Source organism: Eschscholzia californica, unplaced genomic scaffold (genome assembly GCF_041429995.1).
Source record: "Eschscholzia californica isolate CP2 unplaced genomic scaffold, dmEscCali1.0.p SCAF_3, whole genome shotgun sequence".
Taxonomy (NCBI): Eukaryota; Viridiplantae; Streptophyta; class Magnoliopsida; order Ranunculales; family Papaveraceae; genus Eschscholzia; species Eschscholzia californica.
Window position 1 is genome coordinate 6689921 of NW_028238420.1, and position 23065 is coordinate 6712985.

General features: G+C 36.4%; 3 protein-coding genes across 4 annotated transcripts; 1 reads left to right on the top strand and 2 right to left on the bottom strand.

Moving 5' to 3' along the window:
- Positions 1-349: 349 nt before the first annotated feature.
- Positions 350-7849, top strand: LOC147548034 (elongator complex protein). Of its 2 annotated transcripts, none has more exons than XM_086670892.1 (10): positions 350-815; positions 3598-3769; positions 3875-3967; positions 4048-4187; positions 4365-4411; positions 5571-5640; positions 6157-6383; positions 6480-6569; positions 6676-6751; positions 7496-7849. In XM_086670892.1, the coding sequence occupies exons 2-10, from the start codon at positions 3603-3605 to the stop codon at positions 7693-7695; spliced, it is 1110 nt and encodes a 369-aa protein (XP_086527018.1). In that variant the 5' UTR covers positions 350-815; positions 3598-3602; the 3' UTR covers positions 7696-7849. The 2 variants fall into 2 exon arrangements, with proteins under 2 accessions (XP_086527018.1, XP_086527019.1); XM_086670893.1 differs by having other exon boundaries at positions 552-3028; positions 3066-3769.
- Positions 7850-8020: 171 nt separating this feature from the next.
- On the bottom strand, positions 8021-14371 carry LOC147548035 (serine protease SPPA, chloroplastic-like). Its single transcript, XM_086670890.1, has 15 exons — positions 14275-14371; positions 12966-13090; positions 12379-12603; positions 12078-12261; positions 11747-11884; positions 11476-11646; positions 11282-11385; positions 10636-10703; positions 10337-10497; positions 10097-10166; positions 9579-9733; positions 9335-9437; positions 9102-9189; positions 8848-8991; positions 8021-8360 (listed from the first exon to the last, which is right to left on the bottom strand). The coding sequence occupies exons 2-15, from the start codon at positions 13014-13016 to the stop codon at positions 8127-8129; spliced, it is 1896 nt and encodes a 631-aa protein (XP_086527016.1). The 5' UTR covers positions 13017-13090; positions 14275-14371; the 3' UTR covers positions 8021-8126.
- Positions 14372-14404: 33 nt separating this feature from the next.
- Positions 14405-22911, bottom strand: LOC147548036 (serine protease SPPA, chloroplastic-like). The gene is made up of 13 exons (XM_086670889.1): positions 21986-22911; positions 21276-21459; positions 20492-20629; positions 19999-20169; positions 19818-19921; positions 18912-18979; positions 17194-17354; positions 16959-17028; positions 16406-16560; positions 15936-16041; positions 15627-15714; positions 15394-15537; positions 14405-15002 (listed from the first exon to the last, which is right to left on the bottom strand). The coding sequence occupies exons 1-13, from the start codon at positions 22469-22471 to the stop codon at positions 14772-14774; spliced, it is 2106 nt and encodes a 701-aa protein (XP_086527015.1). The 5' UTR covers positions 22472-22911; the 3' UTR covers positions 14405-14771.
- Positions 22912-23065: the final 154 nt, after the last annotated feature.

Genomic DNA, 23065 nt, shown 5'->3' on the forward strand with positions numbered 1-23065 from the left:
GATCAAGTGGCGATAAAATGAGGTGGCAGAGAGAGGCGATGAGATGGAGGAGAGAAGATGATGACTAGTTAACGGAGTTATACTGGTAACTGAAAAAAGGGTCATCTGGGTATTTTTGATAAAGTAGGAGGCTAGACAGGAAGTTGGTCACAAAATTGGGGGCTATTTGGGAAATAGTCCGTATTTTAAATAAATATTTAAATACAACTTAAATTAGTGTATTACGTTACTATTTCATATCTATAAAGTTGAATCGACAATACTAATAAAAATATATATAACAAAGTTGGCATATAATTTATGTAGTTTAAGTAAAAGGATATAACAGGACTTCGTAGTAAAACTTTACATTCCTATTCGTACACAAACCAAAGAACAAATTAGGAATTCCATCGGGAATGGAATTCTTATTCCTGGTCCAACCAAACATTAAATCAAAATAATCTGATATCCACGGGAATCCCATGGGAATGTGATTCCCGGGAATGACATTCCATTCTGGCGCGCCAAACATTGGCCTAACGGGAAAGAAAGGGGGAGTTTGAACTTCCGAAATCGCCAGCAGGCAGCGCGAGAGCAACTAGGGTTTATCTTTAATCTCCACTTTTTCTCTCAACTATTTCTGGTGACAATGGTGAGGATTTGAAGTTGAACTTGAGACTCAAATCTTTCTTAAAAGGAAAAATCGACAACATCAAGGAGCCACAACTGCCGAGCAACTTTATCTTAAATCTTCACTTGCTCTCTCAACTATCAAGGAATCGGTTGAATTTCAATTCTGGAATACTCCAACTTTGGGGATACTCAGATTTCTGGTGAGTACTCGATTCTTGATTTGATTCTAACCACTTCGATGTTTAAATTGATGAAGTTCTTTGAGAATTGTGAAAATGATTTAGGTTGTAGCCCAACTGTTTGATGAAATCCCTCTTTTAAGTTTTTGTTTGCGGACTAATTGAATATTAGAAATTGCAAATTGAAGAATTCAAACGATTGATGAATGATGATTATGACTTATGAACTATGATTCCTACTTGGGTACTTTCTTATTAGTTATGAATCTTAGATAAGTTCAATTTTGTTAATGAGTGGAATGTTTGTTTGTTGATGGATCATTGATGGTTATGATTTATGAATTATAATTGTTAATTTCTTAGAGTTATGAATCTTAGATAATTTCAAATTTAGTTAGTTAGTTGATGTTTAACTGTCATTTGACATTGTTTATTGATTCGTATTTAGTTTATTTAATTGTCAATGGATATTGGTTGATGTTTAATTCATGTTTAGTTGATATTTGACTGATACTGCTTTATCTTTAGGATGAAATGTCACAAGCTTCTAAGGTGCCTAGGCGAATAATTACAATAGATTCTTTTTTTTAAACTAAAAGAGGAAAATAAAACAAAAATCGACGTAGCTTTTGCATCTAATGTAGGTGATGAAGTTAAAGAAAATATAGTCGATTGATATTACCTTTAAATAACACTTTTACATGTATTGCAGTCATCATAGGTAGAAACCTACTTATAGTGACTTTTCGTTAAAATTTTTGGCTACCGTGAAGTTAAAGCTCAAGTGCTCAACCCTGTATAAGTTGAAATCCTGGCTCCACCCATGGTAGGTTTTTCATTTTCATCTCAATGAATGTTTAAGAAAACCTACAAAAACTATAACAAAACCTAGGGCATACTTTGTTTAGTCTAGATACAGTAGATGCTCTACTCTTGGTTTCATTTGTTATCATGAAGCTAAGCACTTGAAAACAGTAAAAATGTCAAAAAACCACGAAAGAACCTAGGGCATTTTTGTTGATTCTTCATACTTACTATTTGTCACTCTTGTTTTTATATTTTTATCATGAAGTTACGCCTTTGATTTTGATAACTATTGTGTACTTAACCACAATTTTATAAAGTCCTAAGAATCAAAATTTTATCCTCATTATTGTTTTTTGGCCGATGTCGTTTTTTTGGACTGTTATTTGTTTATTGTTATCGTGTACTGACCAATTATTGTTTATCGATTCATGTTATTCATCTCTTAATATTTGTGTGTTATATTCTTTATGCATAAAAAAAATGCAAGATGTTTAAATTAAGGTCTGATAATTACGCGGATTCGCGGAAGGTCAAATAGTGTCAAAGATCCGCTTTTCAAATATTACCGGAAATTACAATCGTTGCATTATTGTGAGAAGATACAGTTATGTCCAGTGATTATCCTTTAACGACCATGCCACGTGGCTATCAAGTCGGTGATTTACCATCACAAGATTTCAATTGGTGATTTACCACCACAAGATTTCAATTGGTGATTTACCACCGACATCCAAACCTAAATAACGGTAACAGTTTTATCCTAAAGGGGGATCTGAATCCGAACTCAATCCTTATAACTGAATTAAGTTACCATTGTAGAGACAGGAATGTTTGAAAAAGCGATTGAAGCGACCGCATCGAGGCGCGCTTCGCGTCGATGCGTAACCCAACCGAATCGAATTGTACGCTTTTTCCACCAATTTCAACTCGTACGCCTTCTTCAACCGAAGCGTACGAGTCGGGACGGTACGCATCAAAGCGTATAAAGCGTACGAATTAGCCCACTGGTGTGTATTTTGAATTTGGAGATAAGATAGACTGTTAGGGCTTTTTCTTTTTTCCTTCTTTCTCTCTCTATGAAGTGAAGAAACTCAAGCAGCAGCCAACAGCAGGTATGTCTCTCGATTTTCTTTTTTTTTTCCTCTCTCTCTCTCTCTAGGTTTTCATACTCATTCTCTCGATTTCTCTCTTTTTTTTGGAAGAAAGTGATGCATTAGACTGTTACTCCTGTTAGCAGTACTAAATACTAATAGAATTCTGTATGTGTATTGTATATTAGTATGTGTATGAAGTTTTACTGTTTTTTTTTGTTGAAAGGTGTAGAACTGTTAGTAATACACTAATACTAAACAAAATATGTGTTAGACTGTTATACACTGTTAATTTTTTTGTTTTGCAATATAGTGTTAATGTTATACACTGTTATAGTGTTATACACTGTTATAGTGTTATACACTGTTATAGTGTTATACACTGTTAGTAATAGCAATAATGTGTATGTGTTAGTAAATAGTGATGGACTAACAGTATGTGTATATGTGTAAATAGTAATGGACTAACGGTTATGTTTTTACACTCTTTGAAGTTATTTTTCTATACATATATAAAACTACGTATTTACGCATCGAGGCATACGCTTCGAGTCACCGCTTCGCTTTTTGAGAGCCCAACGGTTCGAGGCTTAAAAACGTATTTTCGAACAGGAACCAAAGATTAATAAATTGTTTATTTAGGGATATCAAGAAAACCACTTTCCGACATCATTAATTTTCTGATAAAATTTTCATTGTGTTGGCTTCGAAAACTTAACTTTTGGGTGGACTGCCTTTAATTGTGTCGACATTGTAACAAATGTGCCCTTGACACTTTTTTTTGTTTGTTCACGATGACACTCCCTTCTGGCTCACATACCCTCACTTGCTCCAAATGTTAGTGTCAATCTCGTTAAACTTAAATTAGGGTTTACGTTTACTCTCGTGTTTGAATTTGTGAACAGTAAAAATGGCGGAAACAATTTGCAGATCGTTGAGAGATGGAGCTCTATCTGGAGAACATGCACCCGCCCTAACAATAAAGGATTCAATTATCAGTCCATTTGGATTCGATGCCTTCACCTACTTTCTATGTTCCCTCTCTTCTAACATCCTCGCCGGAAAATCTCCGTCCCAGTTAGTCTCCTAATTCTAACTCTGGAAAGCATTATTCATCTCCATTGACTGTTTATTATTGTTCCACTCTTCTAATTTTTTTTCTTCTATTGTTTATCGATTTAGAGGTGTTGTTCTAATTGCTTTTCACAAGAGTCCATCATTCTATCTTGATTTGCTGAAAAGTAGAGGCATAGATGTTTCTTTTTCACGAAAATGGTGAGTTAATTTAATTATGTGGGTTGATTTGACACTACATTCTGCTGTTAATCGTATGCACAATACTTCACATGTTTAAGGATTCAGATTTTGGACTGTTATTCTGATCCGCTTGGATGGAAAGAGGGGGTTGGGATTTGCTCACATTCATCATCTTCGATTTATAAGAACGTTAAGGATTTGGATTTGTTGTTCTCTTCGGTTCTTCAACTTGGACAAGGTATGCAACTTATGTTTTTGATGATTCTATAGCATCTGGGTTTATCAATTTTCACCATTTTTGTTTGGTGATTTAAACTTATCACCCATAAATCCATAATCAATCTATAGCTTAGATAGATAACAGAGGAAGGCCTTATTATTTTTAACATCTGGTGTTATCATCATTGCTTTACAGAAATGGTGGGGCAAGGGAAAGTTCGGGTTTCGATTGCAATTGACTCGGTATGTCTGTGTTATACACTTGATCAAATGCTAAATAATCGATAGAAAATAACATTAGTTTCTGGTAGATTCTTTTCAGTTACTCTTGAGTACGTATTATAGACCTGTAATTTTCTGAGAGTTTCTTTTTATTTCCCAAGAATTAATGCTAGATCTAGATGTACTAATGCGATCCAAGAAGCTAGAGAAGAATCTTATAGAATTTGCTCAACACACATGAATAGTTCTTTTAGTATTTACTGCCGCATTGGATAGTTGGATGCTTGTGTTCAACTCTTGCAGTCACTTCAGTGGATAGACTATGAGTCCTTTTGTGTACGACGTGCATGTGCACGTGTTTGGACCGTAAAATACAACTATAAGTTACGGTCTTCTGTATATGATGTATAGGCGCTTAATCCAAAAGTGAAAGTAAAAGGACATAATAACGAAGGCATGAGACATTTATACAAAGGCAGTCGGTGGTGTTCTAATTTTGGCCTTCTCGACTCACCTTGCTACCTTTATACCTTGGTGCAGTGATGATATCGCTAGTCGCTACCAGTTTTCACATTACGTAAATTAAAACAATTGGAGATATTCCATTTTAACAACTAATGTGTATTTAGAATGAACAACTTATTTACGTGCCTTAACTGTATGCATAAAGAGTGTGTTAGTGGACAAACCATGGGGGGCACGCCTAATATTGTTTATCGTTCTTTGTATTTTCTAAATTAGTGAACATACTAGCAAATCAAACACACACATGTTTCTTTGTATGGGGCTAGCTTGCTTGTCTTAAGACCTAATGGTAAACGACGCATATTTTGAAATATTTCTCTTCATTGAATGGAAACTGTAGTTCCAGGTTTCATTCAACCTCTTGCACGTTTGCAATTGAAAAATTATAGAAAAAAAAATATGATCCTTGACTTGTTGCTTCTAACACAATCTAGTTCCTTTATTAGTAACCAATATTATCTGCATTTGTTTCTTCTTATTTTTGCCCTATCTGTGCAATTCACAAGGAAATCACTTTATCCCTTTCCGGTAGCTTTTTAGTCGATTTAGAGTATGATATTGATTGACTTGGACGTGTAGCAGAGTCATATGCTATTTATCAATTAATATCTCGCCTTGACATATTAGTATGCTTGCCTTTCTATTTTTTTTGCAGGTAACTGAAATGTTAAGACATGCATCATTATCTTGTACTGCTAGCCTTATAAACAACTTCCGCAGCCATGGTATGCGCTTTACTGTTCATCCATATTAATTACAGACCTTGTTTATGGAAGATTAAAAAAATATCCATTTTGTAGTCTCATTCAGATATGAATATACTCCAGTTCTTTTTTTTTTTTTTTGAAAATATATTTCCAGTTCTTGACTTCTTCCTAGTGGTCTATTTCTTCGTCATTTATTGCCTTTATCTATTATCCTACCTCTATTCATTAAAGTAGGATACTTCGATATATCGGTCAAGCCAAAAGTACTTAGGCCTTATTGCGGGTTTGATAATTTAAATAATAAACAGGGTTTAGTTAACTCACACCAGAACACTTGGTTACTAACCTGACAACTTCTTACTCCGCAATGAAGATAAGTGGCCAACAGCATCGTCAATGACATTGTACTTGCCATCATCTATTATTATATGCATTTCTTGTGTTTCTCTAACACGATGAATTCTCAATCTCGATAGATTGCTTAACAATGTCTTGGGTTTTCATGAGGTCTCCAACTATGTCTTTTGGTGGCAGATCAAGTTTCTAGTGTCTTTTGGTTGATTCATTCAGACCTTCATGAAGTTAAGACCACTGCAGTTCTTGAATACATGTCATCTATGGTTGGTAGCTTAGAGCCAATGGTTCTATCTGCAAACGGACAAAAAAGCAATCCAGGGAATCTTTTTTCTCTGGAACAGTACTTCAGAAAAGGAAAGTTTCATCTGCGGCTAAAACGTCGGAATGGAAGAGTTAAAGTGATGGTGATGTTTCTCATGAACTTTCTTTTCTCAATTCCTAATTATTATCTATCAAGCAGTAAGTAATCTCGTAGTTGACACTTGCGAGCTTTTCTGCAGTGTGAAGAGTTTCACGTGGAGGAATCAGGCATTAAATTTGTTCCTGTATCTTCTGTAAATGAAATAGTCAATCAAAGCCTTTTGCCGAAGGTAACTTTACTTGATTGAATTTTCGAGTCCATGAAACTGACGACAGAAGGATGGTATTGCGTAAACCTGTAATTAACATGTATACGCTTTGTGTTGTCTTCAACAGGTTCAGTTCAATCTCCAGTTATCAGAGAAGGAACGGGCTGACAGAGAAAATGTTGTACTTCCGTTTGAACACCAAGGTATGATTCCTTCCTAACTTTCTGACTCGACTACTTGGAACAGTTTTGACACGATCGTCGTAAAGACCACAGGAACCGGACACTTGGATTTGTTTGCCTTGTACATCTCTGCATATCAGTACATGATTCACGCCATAATTTTACATTGGATGGCGTAAGATGCTAGGTGTTTTCTTAGGATAACAGCTTTGAACCATATTCTATTATATCACTGCATATTTACTGCAATTACAAACCTTACACATGTAACTTCGAGCACATTTAGGTTTGATCTGAATGGGAACTTCAATTGATTTTTCGTGGACTTCTGCAGTTTTCAATTACACATGCATACTTAGGGATGCTATTGAAGCCTGTAAAGATAGTTTAATATTTTTACATTTGTCTGACCCCTCAATTAGTTTTGGATTACAAAAATAAAGAGTAACGTACTAAAAGGGGATGTGATGAGAACTGATTAAATCAGAGACTAACAGTAGAGTAATCTTGTGAATGTTCTGGTGCTCTATATTTGCATGTTTCAATTGATGTTCTCTTTGGTCGATCAACCGTCAATCTATTTACGCATGTCCTTCGAGGGAATAGTTTTCTTTGCGGAAAAGAAGACCAAACTTAAATTTTCATTTTCCCTGAAAAACTCATGAAACACAGCCTTACGCTGTTTCTTTAGCTCTGTCTTGCTTCACAATTGGGTGGTCACTGAACACAACTCAGGGGAAGTTCTAATTGCTTATGTTATTTCAGGAAACGGAAGAACTTTAGAGATTTATGATGGGCGACGGTCTCTATCTGAAAGCGGAAGTGATATGAGTACATCTACCTTGCAGAAGGAGGTGGTCGAGACTGATCAGAGTGGGAAGGGTGAAATTCACTACTTTCGTGATTCAGATGACGACGAGCTCCCTGATTCCGATGAGGACCCAGATGATGATTTAGATATATAAATGTGTTCAAGTTAAGTTCATCATTAGAATTTTGAGCATTTCATGAACAAAGGGACCATCTTAAATACCTTTCCCATCACCATGTACTTGACACTGTCAGTCAAACATATATTTAATGAACAGTATTTAGGTCAAAAATGAATTCAAAACAAAATCATCTTTTTTTTTGTTAAGCAAATTAAAGACAAGATAAATGCTGATTCTTTTTAGTTTTTCTCCGTGATGTCTGATTCAACATAAGTCGCCTAGCAAGATTTTTCTACCAGGCCTTTGGGTAATATTTTGCTTCAAATTGTCCGTGGGTTCACTTGAAGATGATCAAAAGTTTAAAATGTAAGTATGTATAATAATTCGATATTTAGTATGTATAATAATTCGATATTTAGTTGAAAAGTAGAGGAATGTGTTTCTTTTTCACGAAAATGACCGGTTTAAATGGAGCTTATATAATCTTCAATCACTGCAAAAATAGGGTTGACATAAGAAGCTCCCTCCAAGCCTTCAAACCCCAATCCTTCCATTTTAGCTTGAACTCCCTCTGAAGTTGTTATGTTTTGAAGAAGTTCCCTCATGGTCCCATTCAAACCAATGAACTTGATCAAGGTTCCCTTTAATAGCCCTAATAGAGTAGGTGAGGGTGGCTTTGATAGTTCAACTAGTTTCACCTGGTAGGAATCAAGAAATTCAGTGTAAATTACAAATAGACTAAAATAGCCAAAACCTCCCTTACCCAAAAAAAAATTGCGGTCGTACATATTTTTAGGCTTCAACTCTGTGTAAAGTTCGCACAAGCTTGCACAGGTCAAGGCTCACACATATTTTCCATAGGTTTGCATAGAAATCTCAAGCCTAAAAAATCGTTAACATGTCCTTTGTGACTCAAAGATTAGGTTTAGCTCAGCCCGCGAATTCTTTTGACGTACTTTAGTATAACCAGCAAGCAACCCTTGAGTGCTTCTATACATCTTCTTTGGGAATTAGTTTTTTGTCTAGAAATAAATTTCTTAGCTTCTACCAAGCAACTTTCGTATGAACATTTCTTATAAGAGTAAGAGTCTATAATACCTCAAGAAAACAAAACCTGAAGTATGTTTTATGTAATTGATGGAATTGTCTAAAAGATAGGGAGACCGGAAGAGAGGAATAACAAACCTGTTTGTCTTGAGCAATACCGGCCTTTTGTTTGGCAATGGCAACGGCGCGAGAGAAACCACCTAAAGCATCGATCAGACCTCGACAAGCAGCATCATTACCACTCCATACCCTCCCTTGAGCAAATTCTTCCATTTCATCTATCTGTTGAATAGAAGTAAATGGAATTAAAATGTGAACAGAAGTAAATGGAATTAAAATGAAGGATATGATGTCGGCTACTACAAATTCAAGAAAAAAAACGAAGAACATACAGTCATTGATCTTGACAAAGCTGCTTTATCTCGAAACCTCTTGTAGATAGTTTGTGCAGTCTTGGTGAAGAGCTCTGCCTCATCCGGCCTGTAAGTTAGGGTTGTGTGTCAGTATCCATGAAAGTACATAAAGTCAGAATGAGAACAATAAGTTGCATGATACTTAAAATGAAATGGAGGTTATCTTGCAGGCAGGTGAACCTATAATCTGATAGCATTAGCATCTTAAATACCTGAAAGAACGGTTAGTGGCTCTGAAGTCGGCATACTTTCCTCTTGATATAATCTCTTTATTGAACCCAATCTTTTCATGCAACTTTCCCGCATTATAATTTTCTATTAGAATAGAGATATCAGATCGTTATAAATTTCATGCATGGAAAAACATCATTTTTACCAACAAAACTTATAAATTTCGCAAAGTAAGAACTACAAAAGTTGAGGTTTTCTAAAGCAAGTCAAACTTGTTTCTATTACCTATCACAACACCTATTGAGCCAGTTAATGTAAGATTCTCTGCAACAATACATCCTGCTGCCATTGCCATGTAGTACCCTCCACTTGCTGCCACATCCGACATTGATGCAACTACAGGTTTAGACGCAGCTAGAAGCTTGATCTCCCTCCACATTCTATTTATACATCAATTATCAATCAGTTGAAACGACAAAAAACACGGAAACTTGAAGAGGATATCCATCAGCCAACCCCCCCTCCCACTCCCCCCGGAATTTACAGTCCGAGCAGACGCTACATGGCTCTGGTCAATAGACACCACACTGTGCAGGGAACGTAGGCCCATTGGCCTAGTTCCACATGTTACAAGGTTTTTCCTTAATATGGGCCTACCTTAACCATGGGACCACCCCAGGCTTCTCTATATGACCAATCTAGGCGCCAAAACCACACAAAAGGCCTAGCCCACAGCCACAGGATCTCATTTTACAATCTAGGACTTTCAATGAATCGTAAAACTGCACTATACTTGTACTTACAAATCAGAAGCAAGAACTTCACCTCCAGGACTGTCAATGCGAAGGATAACAGCTTTATATTTCTTCGACTCTGAAAAGTAGAGAGAAAGTCGACAAAGAAAGGAATTAATAACAAGATTCTATATTATATTCATTGTCGCCATGCTGATTTTCTATTATAATGTGAAGTGTATAAGAAAGCAATAATGAATTGAAACTGCATAGATCACTTCATATTGGTATAACATGAAAGACACTTACCTCTTACACGACGGATCTTCTTAATAAATTGCTCGCTGACAATACCTGAACTAAAAATTGAATTACGAACTCGGGTAATGCTTCCAGATGCTCTAATTACAGCTATCTGTTTTTTACCTCCACTCAATCCTAGAGTCCAATTTTTAACCCTTGAGTATTTCCTGCAGTTAGCATGCCAGAGATATAAAAATAAATCGTTGTATAAGTCGTTTTTCTCTTGCAAGAAATGTGGTAATTCAAAGCAAGAAATGTGTTCTTTTATGTAGAAGAAATTAAGAACGATATGATAAGAAATATACTTGTAGTCAACCATTCGGATATTTTTGTCTTTATCTTGTCCCAGTCTCTCTTTTAGCATTTGAATAATCTGCAGCAGTATAAAAATGGATGACAATTCTTTTATACGCAAAACTGACACATTCAACTATAAACTGGGTTTTTCGAGATTTACTTATGAGCAATAGCATCTGCCCAGTAAGTACAACAAAAGAACAATGATTTCCGAGCAACCTAACACCCATCACGGATCAATGTACAAAAGTGACACTCATTCACCTTAAGGACACCCCCCTTATTCTACTTTAGCAAGATATCGTATTCTACTAATTATATTGGACTTGTTTTTGTCGACTCTAGTTATCACTTATCGTGAACATGCAAGTACTAATCTATTTTTTGTCATTTGTGCAATTTGTTGTCACTTGTTATAATATGGGATTGGAAGCTCTATTACGAACCAAACTTGTGGGAGTGAAGATTGAAATTGCTTAGTAAGACAACAGTATGACCAAATTATACGGACTATAAAGTTTTTATCTCTAGTCTTTTTGGGCATGATGGTTTCTTCCTCTAGCCATTATAGACGATTATGCAAATAATACAGTATTATAAAATTAGTAACGCATCAAACGTTTTTAACAAACAAAATTTAGAATAATTCTATACCTCGTCATCATACTGAATATCTGTTATCCAACCATCTTCTTTCAATCGTTCTACTTGGTAAGCTCCTTCATTAACGAAGTCCTCAATTTCTTCTCTTCTCTTCCCTGAAACAAGTATTTAAGTTAACCACAAAGCTTTGTTAATGTTTGATTAACTCAAAACCATATGACAAGAGAGTGCAAGGTCAAAAGCACCTAGAGTAGAGGCGATCTTATCCAGCCAATTTCCATATCTATTATCAAGCAATGCGGTCATCATTTCACGATTTTCTTCCGACATGCTTTTGCGTGTCCTTCTATCACCGTAACTTTTATATTTACCAATTCTTTCTACTTGTGGTTCAACACCAACCTTCTCAAAAACACCTGAGGTAAATTAAGTGTTGAGTTTTTCATACTACATAACACGGAATAATCAACAAAATGTGTATTATATATATAAAAAAAAGTACCAAAATCAACTTACCCCCAAAGAATGATGCCTCCACTGTCAACCCATACAAAGAGATATATGCACTCGGAGGGCAGTACAGCTCTCCGCAAGCGGAACCTATGTAATACTCCTTTTCATGACAAATGGGGACATATGCCACAATGAATTTGCCTATATAACACCATCGAATATAAATGCCAAGTGGTAAGTCAAAAAAGAAATAGCCTGTTTCGTTCTCTCTGTTGTATAAGCAACCATAAACCATTGCGTAAGTTATGCCAAACCGATCTTTCAAAAGGATGTTAGGTGAAGCAATTATTTAGGAAATGTGAAACTTTAATTCAAGAATCATTGATAGAAATACCTGACTTCCTAAAATCCACTATATGCCTTCGTATTTCCTCAAGCTTGGCCCATCCACACTTCAGAGACTCTATCTGAAGGTAAATACCAGAGACGCGAGGATCATAGGCTGCTTTATTAAAGTTTTCACAAATTCGAGGTAGAGATAGCTTGGAGGAGAAACGGCTCTTCAGCTGATCAGATATCTGAATGGAATTATGCTCGCAAATCAAATATGGGTCAAATTCGAAACTATTATGAGCTTCAACATTTAAAAGATACATAAGAGTAAGTGAGAATACGAAATAAATGATAAACCGAACCTGGCCTCGTAATTTGATGGACAAGACACTTCCATTTTGTACACGCTCCCAAGGATAAGCAACCAGCATACGAAGCTTGACGATGAATTTCTTCCATAAAGTGAACTCCTTGAACTCAAATTCACCACTTGGGTATTCATCTCCATTGTTTCCTTTCAAGATTCTATTTTCCTCTGAAGTCTTGGCTTTAGTTTCAGCTTGGTCTTCTTCCTTCTCTGTTACAACCTGGTTTGCATTATCAGAAAAAGCTTCAAAAGCTCAATTCTCAAGTTGAGAAAGGCCAGATATAACCCATGTTGTATAGCACAGGCAAAATCCCACCCTTCAACATGAATAATCGGTCATAATTTTAAACCAAACTCGCTTAACGTGTAAGTTATTACAGAGTGAGTAATTTTGTTATGGTTGGTGACTAATGGCCCTAGAATGGTTAGTTGGTCATATTAGAAAAGTTGTTGCTTTTCCAGTATGTTCGTCATCGATGTTCGTTGCTTTGGGAATCCAGTGTCTATGCATCATAAATATTAGTAGCCATGAGCATGACTAATGGTACTCAGAGATGAACAATTTGTATTTTAAGTATTTACCTGGCCTATAGATTCAGAATTCATGCTCTCAAATTTCTTCTCTGATTCCATTACCTCTTAAAGAATTTGAGTCGAAAAAATAGGTTATCGCCTTATCTCTCTGTCCAACTATTATCAATATGTACCTGAAAATTTGATAAGAAAGAAGACCAAACTGAAAGGTCTGAAAATAGGTTATCGCCTTATCTCTTTGTTGTGATTGTAATGGTGTGTGCCAATTGAAAATTTGGTTTTGCCCCAACCTATTCTTCCCTTACAACTTTAGTTGGGCTTCAGCAAGCCCAGACCCATAAATACAATGATTCGTACCCAGGCCCAGAATGATAGGGGAGAGATTTCTTGGTTAGAAGACCAAACTGAAAGGTCTGACTATCTGACACGAAATTTGGATCATCTGTTGGTTTTCCATGGTTTTAGAGAGAGAAAGATGCACAGGTGAGAGAGAGAGAGAGAGAGAGAGAGAGAGAGTTGACAGAATCACAGAGGTGGGTGTGAAGAGAGAGATCTTGAGTAGAAATTAAAGATAAGAAAGAAGATGAATATAATGGGTATAATTCCAATACAGATGGTATTAGACTTAATGGTAGCTGGAATTTCATTGATGATTGGTATGGGTATCTTTGCCTTTGTTGCTACCATTCTTTGTTCTACTGCTTTCTTTTACCATGCCAAACAAATCTCTCCTTGAAATCAATCATACTTATAAGAGAGACAGAAAGAAATAAAGGTAATTCAGAGGTTAGGGTTTCATTGGAACTTAAATCTGCTCATAATACCCAAATTTTAATGTTTGATGAAGCACAAAAATTTGATCTTATTTTACTGACATTTTGCTTGGAACAGGAGGAAAAAAAAAACTCATCTCACAAATAATAATAGTAGAGAAATTACATGACATTATGAATTTGAATAGCAACAGAATAAATGCAGGTTTGGTTTGTAAGAAAACAGAATAATGTTATGATGGTGATGATGATTCACTCATTTCTATTGTTATTGTTTTGGCTTCTGTCAAAAATAATCAACCCAATAGTTAAAGGTTTTTAGTCTTGTATGAAATTCTAATAAATTTGTGGTTTCAATGTCTTTCAGAGAAAGTCTTTAGAAATTTAGCAACTATTTCTCTTTTATGAGTTGATCACTAAATATGTAATTTGTCGACTACCCTTTATTCGTCGACAGCGCGAGGCCACCAAGAATATTTGAGATTCAACCACTCGGAGGTGCCGAGAGTGTTGTTAGGATGATATCGACACTATGGTGTAGAAAAATCGCATATTTTGTCACTCATGTTGCTAAATGTGCTTACCATTCCTTTGTGGGCATGGTCTTGGACCCTCTTCACCCGAGAAGCTCGCTCAAGAGGCGAGGTTTTCCGTCACACTCCTAAATTGATCACCATTCCCCTATCATTTTTTACCAACCGGATGCCAAAAACGAAAAGAAATTTGGAACTTCATTTATGAGAAAGAAAAGTATGTAACTTACAGATAATACTTAAATGACTTTATATGCAACAGAAATGTAGAATATTTCTCGGGTACGAGCAGAATATACAGCATCAGTATTATCATATTCTATAACAACAAATTATCAACATACCTTCGACACCGTAGGATACTACTGACTTACTGAGAGGCAAAAACGATCAGTGTAATGAATCTGGTTTTCGCATTTCTTTGTATAATCTCGACCGTTCCATCTCGTATTGATCATCTTTAACAGTTTTTGGTATATGAAGATCTAAGTAAGCCTTGAAGAAAATGAACACAGTGATAATGTGAGAGGATGACAGCAAAGAGTAGTCTAAATGGAGCTTATGTAATCCTTAATCAGATTGAAGATTGGGTTGGCATAAGAAGCTCCTTCAAATCTCTCAAACATAATTCCATCCATTCTGGCTTGAATTCCACCTGAAGGTGTTAAGTCTCGAAGAAGCTCTTTCACTGTCCCATTCAGTCCAAGTAAGGAGGCCCCGACGCCACTTAAGATCTCTGGTAGACTAGTCGAGGGTCTTGATATCTCAACTAGTGTCACCTGGTAGCATTCAAGCAATTCATATAAGAGATTATTGTGAAGTGGTTACTCTATAAACTTGTCAGGTATTTTTTTTCTTTCAAATTTAGATCTGAATCTAACTCGAAATTTGAATTGATTTAGCAAGATTTCGGAATGTTTGTTTTCTGTATGACTCGTGTGTCTAACTCGTTTGAATGGGTGACTTGTGCTGATTTGAACACATCAGAGTCAGACTTGAAATAAGTCTGAACTAAAATCCCATTATCTGGTTATTGTGCCTTGGAGATTCAAATGTCGACAAGTCAGACTCAAATGAGCTGGATGCAAACAACATTAACAAATTACCACCTTAATGATCAACAAAATATTACGTGAGATGTCAAGAGAGGAGAGTAGAAAAACAGCCGACCTGTTTGTCTTGCGGAATACCAGCCTTTTGTTTTGCAATGGCAACCGCTCGAGAGAAACCACCTAAAACATCAACTAAACCTCGAGAAGCTGCATCATTGCCAGTCCATACCCTTCCTTGAGCAAATTCCTCCATTTTATCTGCCTATTTATCGAAGTATTTGGATTTACAATGAAGAACATGAGGAAAGCTAATTTGACATTAAGATAAATATGATGAAGTCACAAACATACACTCATTGATCTTGATAAAGCTGCTTTATCTCGAAATAGTTTATAAGCATTTTGTGCAGACTTGGCGAAGAGCTCTGCTTCATCAGGCCTGCAAGTTAGGGTTGTGACTCAGTATACATGAAACTTGATTAGGTGAAAACAATCTAACAAGTCCAAGACAAGAAGAGAATGAAAAACAATAACTACATTATACCCCAGGTAAAAGTTAACCCAATGCACCAACTGGATCAGAACTGCATATATATATAATATATGAGCGAGTATATATCTTGTAGGGACTAGTGAACTTATAAGCAGAGAGCATCTAACCTGAAAGAGCGTTGTTCAGCGGCAGTGAGCTCAGCATACTTTCCCCTTGATATAATCTCCTTATTAAACCCAATCTTTTCATATAGCTTTCCCAAATTAAACTTTCCTATAAAACAGAAAGACAAGATAATTAACATCTAAAATATATAAAAACTTAAGTACTTTGGATCTTGACGTATTGCAATATTCTCATATGGTTATAGATCACAACCACCAAATTCATGAAACACCATCAGGGCCTTGTACAAGATCCTTCAGCAGAACCTGACCGAAAAACGATCTAATCTTTAAATAGTGCAGGCACAACTTTCTGCCAGCCTATGATAAGTTGTGAGAGGAGGTAATTATCATTGGTCCAACTTCATAAGAAAATATCGCTTTTAACTACAAAATTAATTCTTTCAAAAAAAGAGGAACTCTCACTACGAAATTCCAGTTTTTCGAAAATAAATAAAACCTGTTTCCTTTACCTGTAACAACACCTATTGAACCGGTTAAAGTAAGGTTCTCTGCAACAATACAACCTGCTGCCATTGCCATGTAATATCCTCCACTTGCCGCCACATCAGCCATTGATGCAATTACAGGTTTAGAAGCAGCAAGAAGCTTGATCTCCCTCCACATTCTATTCCACCAAATATCGAAGTTAAACAACTAAAATGGTAAATAACTAAAAAAATAGAAACTTGTAAGGAACCGGATATCAGACAAATGAGAGGAAAGAGAGACCTCTACATTCAAAGTTCCAAGCAACACAATTGCCAACATGGTTTTCGTCAACTACTCTTACTCACTGACCCCATAATGCATAATATGTCTAAAGACTATGTGCAGCATTGTAGATTAACAAAAATCGGGGATTCATTGTTTAATGGAATTCGTTAATGACTTGGTTTCAACTTTGAAGGGACATGGAGATTACTGACTTTTTATCTACGGGTATATGATTCACAAATTGATTCACTCAAAAAAACAATGATAAGTCACAACAGCAACTACGAAATGCACTACAGTGGCACTTACAAATCAGAAGCAAGAGCATCACCTCCAGGACTGTCAATACGTATTACAACAGCTTTATATCTTTTTGACTCTGGAAAGAGTAAGAAGAGAAACAAATTACAGGCATCCAGTTTTTGTTCGACCATCATATGTAGATTTCATATTATAGTAAAGGGTATAAGAAAACAATACCTAATTAAGAGAGCATAGATGACTTTATATTGGTATAGCGTTACACCTTAAAAGTAAGACGTACCTTTTACACGATGGATTTTCTCAATAAATTGCTCACTGACAACCCCCGAGCTACTAAGTGGACTGCGAACTCGGCTAATGCTTCCAGAAGCTCTAATTACAGCTATCTGATCTTTCCCTCCAGTCAATCCTAGAGTCCAGTTTCTGACCCTAGAGTATTTCCTGCAATTAGAATGCCAGAGATATGTATAAATGAATCACTATGGATATCCTCTGAGCAATTGCAAAATGATGCATCATACAAGTTAGAAGCTTAACTTTGAACAAATTAAATTGTAAGGAATCTCCATATAATGTGACAAGGACTGAAAATTAGGTGTGCAGTGCTAATCTTTATTTCGTCCTGCAACTAATCACAAGGCCTCACTGTCATTTTCTCAAAATGATGCATGAGCTTCAGGTTTTCTCAAGTTTTTCAATTTTGTATATACGGCTTGTGGGTACTCCTGCACTATGTACCCCCCTTCCTTTTTGGCATATTCTCATCTCCTATAATATATGAATAGGATTAAACTAAAGAGAAAGTTCAAGTTTTTACTTTCGTCCAGGCAAATTACTTGAAGAAAAATAACCATTGACAGAGGCATAATTTGCAATTTACTTGGGGTAGTTTGGTGGTAAGGAATAGTAAAGGAGGGTCAGCAAATTAATTGATCTCTGGAGAGATTCAAATGCACTACTCGGCCATGCTTGTAGCACATTCAGAGTTATCCTTGTGGCACTCTGTGATCTTTGAAGGCAATCTTAATTGTTGAAGACGCTGTACAGGAACTCTATTACATAATGACAAGTTAGTTAATGGGTAAATGGATTCATATGCTCTACTTCCACCAATACCCTGTGGAGCTTCCAGAGATACTCTTGTGGCACTTCCAATGACGCGATGAAGGCACTCCCAGATGTGCTTAGAAACTGCTTGACGTGCACGTCCAGGAACTCTCTGCCACTTTTGAGGAAACTTCCTTCCCCTGGCACATTACCCACTTTCGCCTACTCTTTCAGCGATGTTTTTGCATGCACTTCTAGTGACACTTTTGCACCATGCCTAACTAGCTTCTGCTGCACTTTTGTCTATTAATTTGGAAGACTTTCAGTTATGGTTATGCGAGCACTTTCAAGAGTTCTTGTTCTAACACTTTTGGGAACGTTCTTTAGGTGCTTTTAGCTAAGGAAGTTTTAAAGGTGCCCCCACTTGTGTTATTCATGCCTCCTAAGCCCTGTTGAAAGTCCATGCAAACGTGTCACCCAAAGTGCATGTGCGGAGCTTCACTGCAAGGGCCAACAAAAGCATCGCGGAGAATAACTCCATATGCCTGCTTGGAGTGCCACCATAAACGCCTCCGAAAGTGTTTCCAACACCTTTGTCAGAAATGCATGCCAGAATATAGCCGAAGTGCAGCAAGCACTGCCAAACAAGGCAAGTGTCACAACAAGTGCTGGTGACAGTGGGTTTGAAGTGCCAGCTAGTACAAGGTAGAAGGTGTCCAAGAAGCGTTGACGAAATATCTCTCACAGAAACTGTTCAAAAGTGCATGCTAAAGCATTGTTGAAAATGCTCCGGAAGTGTGGTGGAAAGGCATGAAGAAGTGCTGTAAAAGTGCACAAAAGAAGGTAATGTGTCCTTACGACATCCCATAACTAGCTCACTGTGTATTACATGACTCTCTACTTATGACAGAAGAATAAAGAGAAAAGAACAAGATATGATAAGAAGAATACTTATAGTCAACCATTCTTATCTTTTTGTCCTTCTCTTGTCCCAGTCTCTCTTTTAGCATCTCGATAATCTGCATCAAGAATTATTTTCATGACTCAATCACATATAAGCCAAAAAGATAATCAAGGTTCAACAATAACTTCAGGTGAATGATTATTCCTACGTTGACGTACAAACTCTTTCTGATTCTTAGCTATACTTACACGGAATCACTGACAATCAATGGAAACAAAAATATTTCAAACCATCTCAATGTACAAGTAATATTGATTTATATTTTCTATTTTCAGTAACTATAATTTATCAAATTGTGTTCTCCTATAGTTACTCTAAATGTGATTATGTGATTACGTAATTGGGATATGATCTCAGGCTGCTATAACTTAAGATAAACACATCTTCTGAATAAGTATGGCAAAAGACCTATAACTTTCCAAGCAGTTTCTAAGCTCCAACAATGACCACAGTGACAAAGTACAAGATGAAAATGAAAATCACCTAGGGCGCCAACATTCTACTTTAACGACAGAGGGTATTTACTATATCTGGCTCAGTGTCCCACCATTCTCCTTCGTACATTCAAGATACATATACTGACAACAAAACCTGTATGGATAACAGATAAGTACTAATCTATTTTCTCTCGCTCAACTTTGTAATTGCAACTAAAACCAAATTATCTGTACTATATGAAGGGAAGCAGTGTTTCAAGCTTTCATGGGCTAATGGTGTTATATACCCTTCTCTGAAAACCATGTCTGTATTGCATAATTTAAGAAGAACCACACGAAGAGCCGTTCCATACAGTAATCACTAAGAGGGAGTAATAAAATTATAAAAATAACACAATATAATAAATGATTTACGCGTCCATATTTCAACACGATGATCTTGGAACAATTTTGTACCTCATCATCATACTGTATATTTGTTATCCAACCATCTTCTTTCAACCTCTCTACTTGAAAAACTCCTTCATTAACAAAATTCTCGATTTCTTCTCTTTTCTTCCCTGGAAAAAGGAATTCAGTTACCCAGATAGAAGTACTTAACTCAAGCCATAACATTAGAGAGCAACGTCAGAAGCACCTAAAGTAGAGGAGATCTTATCCAACCAATTTCCATATATATTATCAAGCAATGCAGTCAGCATTTCACAATTTTCTTCGGACATGCTTTTTCGTGCGAGTTGATCTCCAGCACTTTTATATTTACCAATTCTCTCTACTTGCGGTTCAATCCCAACCTTCTCAAAAATACCTGCAGTAAATTTTAGGTTATGCTGCCGCATTGTTGTTAGAAAATGAACAATAATGGGTGCCAAAAATGTTTGTGAAGAGTCCTCATAAATGTAGGATGAGTAACACTCATCCGACCAAGTTGATCTTTTGCAAGGAAAACTGAAATGGAAGACCTCTCCTCTAGGCCCCAGCTAGAGAGAGCCTGTATATGGAGTCAAATATAAAAGATTTTGGCAGATTCACTCCTTGGATAAGTTTTCCTGAACAACATGACTTTATCCTCTACAATAAAAAACCGTTCTGCAATCCATTTTATATCAAGACTCTAGAGAATAACTTACCACCGAGGAATGATGACTGAACAGTCAAACCGTACAAAGCAAAATACGCACTCGGAGGGCAGTAAAGCTCCCCGCAAGCAGAAGCAATATAATACTCCTTTTCTTGACAAATGGGGACATATGCAACAACGAATTTCCCTACATAACACAATTGTAGCAATTGTAGTCTAGGATATAGAAGATGAGAAAAAAGTGAAACACTACTACGATGATTTGGCAAATGATGTCAATCCAATGGGAAAAACTTTATGAACATAAGAACGATAACCACTTGCATGTATATGAAATGTCTGAATAGCAGCAAAAGATCAAGGATTATAGGCCCGTCTAGACAAAAAGGGAAACATACTCAATAGATCAGAAAAATAGACAAAAAAAACTAACAGCCAATCCGGCAAAATGAATATTAACTTATCATTGTTAGATTTCAAAGTTTTCCTTAGATCGTTACAAATAATATATCGGTAGATGATAAGCTCGCTAAACCTATCAAGCTATTCTTTCCTGCCTTAGAAGAATCAACGATGCCATATGAGAAAACAACAATGCCATATGAAAAAACAACAATGCCATATGAAAAAAGAAGTGCCTGCTTCATTCGGTTCCGTCTATTCATTCACTCTTTCATTATGTGTGTGTATATATATATACATTCACAATAAACACTTCCAAGAATTATACTGAAGCAATTACTTAGAAGGTGTTATTGGAGGCAGTTATCTCGGGTAGTATGAAATGTAATAAAAAAAAATCAACAATAGAAAGCCAAAGTCTAGAATGCTACCTGACTTCCTAAAATCCAGAATGTGCCTTCTTATCTCCTCGACCTTACCCCATCCACAGTTCAGGGGTTCAATCTGAAGATAAATACCAGAGATACGAGGATCGTATGCTGCTTTGATGAAATTTTCACAAATTTGAGGCAGAGATAACCCTGAGGAGAATCGGCTCTTCAGCTGATCAGATATCTGAATAAAGAAAACAAATCAAACATAATGCGAAACAAACACAAACTCGACGTATTTGCAATGAATATTCACATGAACAAGTAAGTAACCTATCATGTGAGGCCTAGCTCTGGTACCATATGAAGTTTGTGCGCATCCAACTCAAAACCAATTCGAAATGAGTGGGGACCTAGAATTATTTTATAGGGTATCAGAGTGTCATTTGTCTATGTGGGACTATTCTAAGATTTATTACGTAAACGTGTGATTCGGTTGATACGAATAGCAATAGCACTTGTAATTAAACATGAATTTGATACTTCAACATTCATGGTCTACTTTAAAATATGACAAAATCCCCCATTCTGTTTCTTATATGTGATAAAAATACCCATTCCCCAATTCATATAAATGTTCACTTTTTGGTCCTATTATGTGGGATTATAATCACATTTTGAAGTAGGGATTACTTAAAAACTCAAACTTTACAGAAATGTTCACTTCAGAGAAGAATAAAAGAATAATGAGAACTGTTAATAAATCAAACCTCGCCTCTTAATTTCATGGACAAGACGCTACCCTTACGAACACGCTCCCATGGGTAAGCAAACAACATACGAAATTTGACAACGAAGCTCTTCCACAAATTAAACTCCTTGAACTCAAATTCACCACTTGGGTATTCATCCTTGTTATTATTCCCTTTCAAACTTCCATTTTCATCTGAAGCCCTAACTTCATTTTCAGCTTCGTTTTCTTCCTTGTTTGGTAGGTTCTGGTTTGTAGTTTCAGAAGAAGAAGAAGAAGAAGATTCAAATGCTCGAATCTGCAAGTACCTTGTAGGATTTGAATTTGAGAAAGATAAATGAAGATTTCGACGTTTTGTAAGTGAAGAGAATTGCGAATCAGAGAGAGAAAGAGTTTTTGAGTAACTGAGTTGGATTGGAAGTGGTGATCTTGATAAAATTGAAGAAGAAGAAGAACAACAAATGTTGACTACATTCAAGTGAGATGTACACAGAAGCTTCGACATCTCTCTCTCTCTAAAGCTCTCTCTCTCTCTCTAAAGCTCTCTCTCTAAAGCTCTCTCTCTCTCTCTCTCTCTCTAAAGGCTGTGTATTAATCAGACTATCAGTTTAAAAGAGAGACGAGTGAGAGGGAGACGAGTGGATGACATGGTAACCTTTCTTCCACATCGTCTCTTCCATAAACTGATAATAGGATGACGTACATATAAACTTACCACAAAAGTTACTATTCGCCTCAAATTTGGGGCCGACCTAAAGGGCTAAAGCTGATGTGATCGGTTTCTATTAGTCAGGGCATTCCTATCTTCACCCGGGTCCAATCAACAAGAGTCGACCACATCAGCTTTCGGCTAGTGATCAGTTTTGAATTTCGAGACAAACAACATTTTTGTAAGCTCACATAGTGCAACTTTCAACAACAAAAAAAAAAAAGTTCACATAGTGCAAGTGTATCATGTCAACTCCTTGTCCCTATTCTAAGACCATTTTCTTGTCAATTGTGTTACTTTGCAGTGTTTGATCGGTAGCAAAGAAGGGGCAGCCAACTGATTTCTCGCGTGCCTGTCCATCTACTCTGGATTCTAGTTAGACATTTATCT

Bases quoted from the DNA above. Each gene is read 5' to 3' on its own strand.
- LOC147548034 (XM_086670892.1), top strand. From the start codon at position 3,603: ATGGCGGAAACAATTTGCAGATCGTTGAGAGATGGAGCTCTATCTGGA. The intron at 4,188-4,364 runs GTATGCAACTTA...ATTGCTTTACAG, and splicing joins GGTTCTTCAACTTGGACAAG to AAATGGTGGGGCAAGGGAAA. The intron at 4,412-5,570 runs GTATGTCTGTGT...TTTTTTTTGCAG, and splicing joins TTTCGATTGCAATTGACTCG to GTAACTGAAATGTTAAGACA.
- LOC147548035 (XM_086670890.1), bottom strand. From the start codon at position 13,016: ATGGAATCAGAGAAGAAATTTGAGAGCATGAATTCTGAATCTATAGGC. The intron at 12,262-12,378 runs GTTCGGTTTATC...AATTCCATTCAG, and splicing joins CCATCAAATTACGAGGCCAG to ATATCTGATCAGCTGAAGAG. The intron at 8,992-9,101 runs GTATGTTCTTCG...TCTATTCAACAG, and splicing joins CTTTGTCAAGATCAATGACT to ATAGATGAAATGGAAGAATT.
- LOC147548036 (XM_086670889.1), bottom strand. From the start codon at position 22,471: ATGTCGAAGCTTCTGTGTACATCTCACTTGAATGTAGTCAACATTTGT. The intron at 20,170-20,491 runs GTAAGTTATTCT...AATTTACTGCAG, and splicing joins TCAGTCATCATTCCTCGGTG to GTATTTTTGAGAAGGTTGGG. The intron at 15,538-15,626 runs GTATGTTTGTGA...TTCGATAAATAG, and splicing joins CTTTATCAAGATCAATGAGT to GCAGATAAAATGGAGGAATT.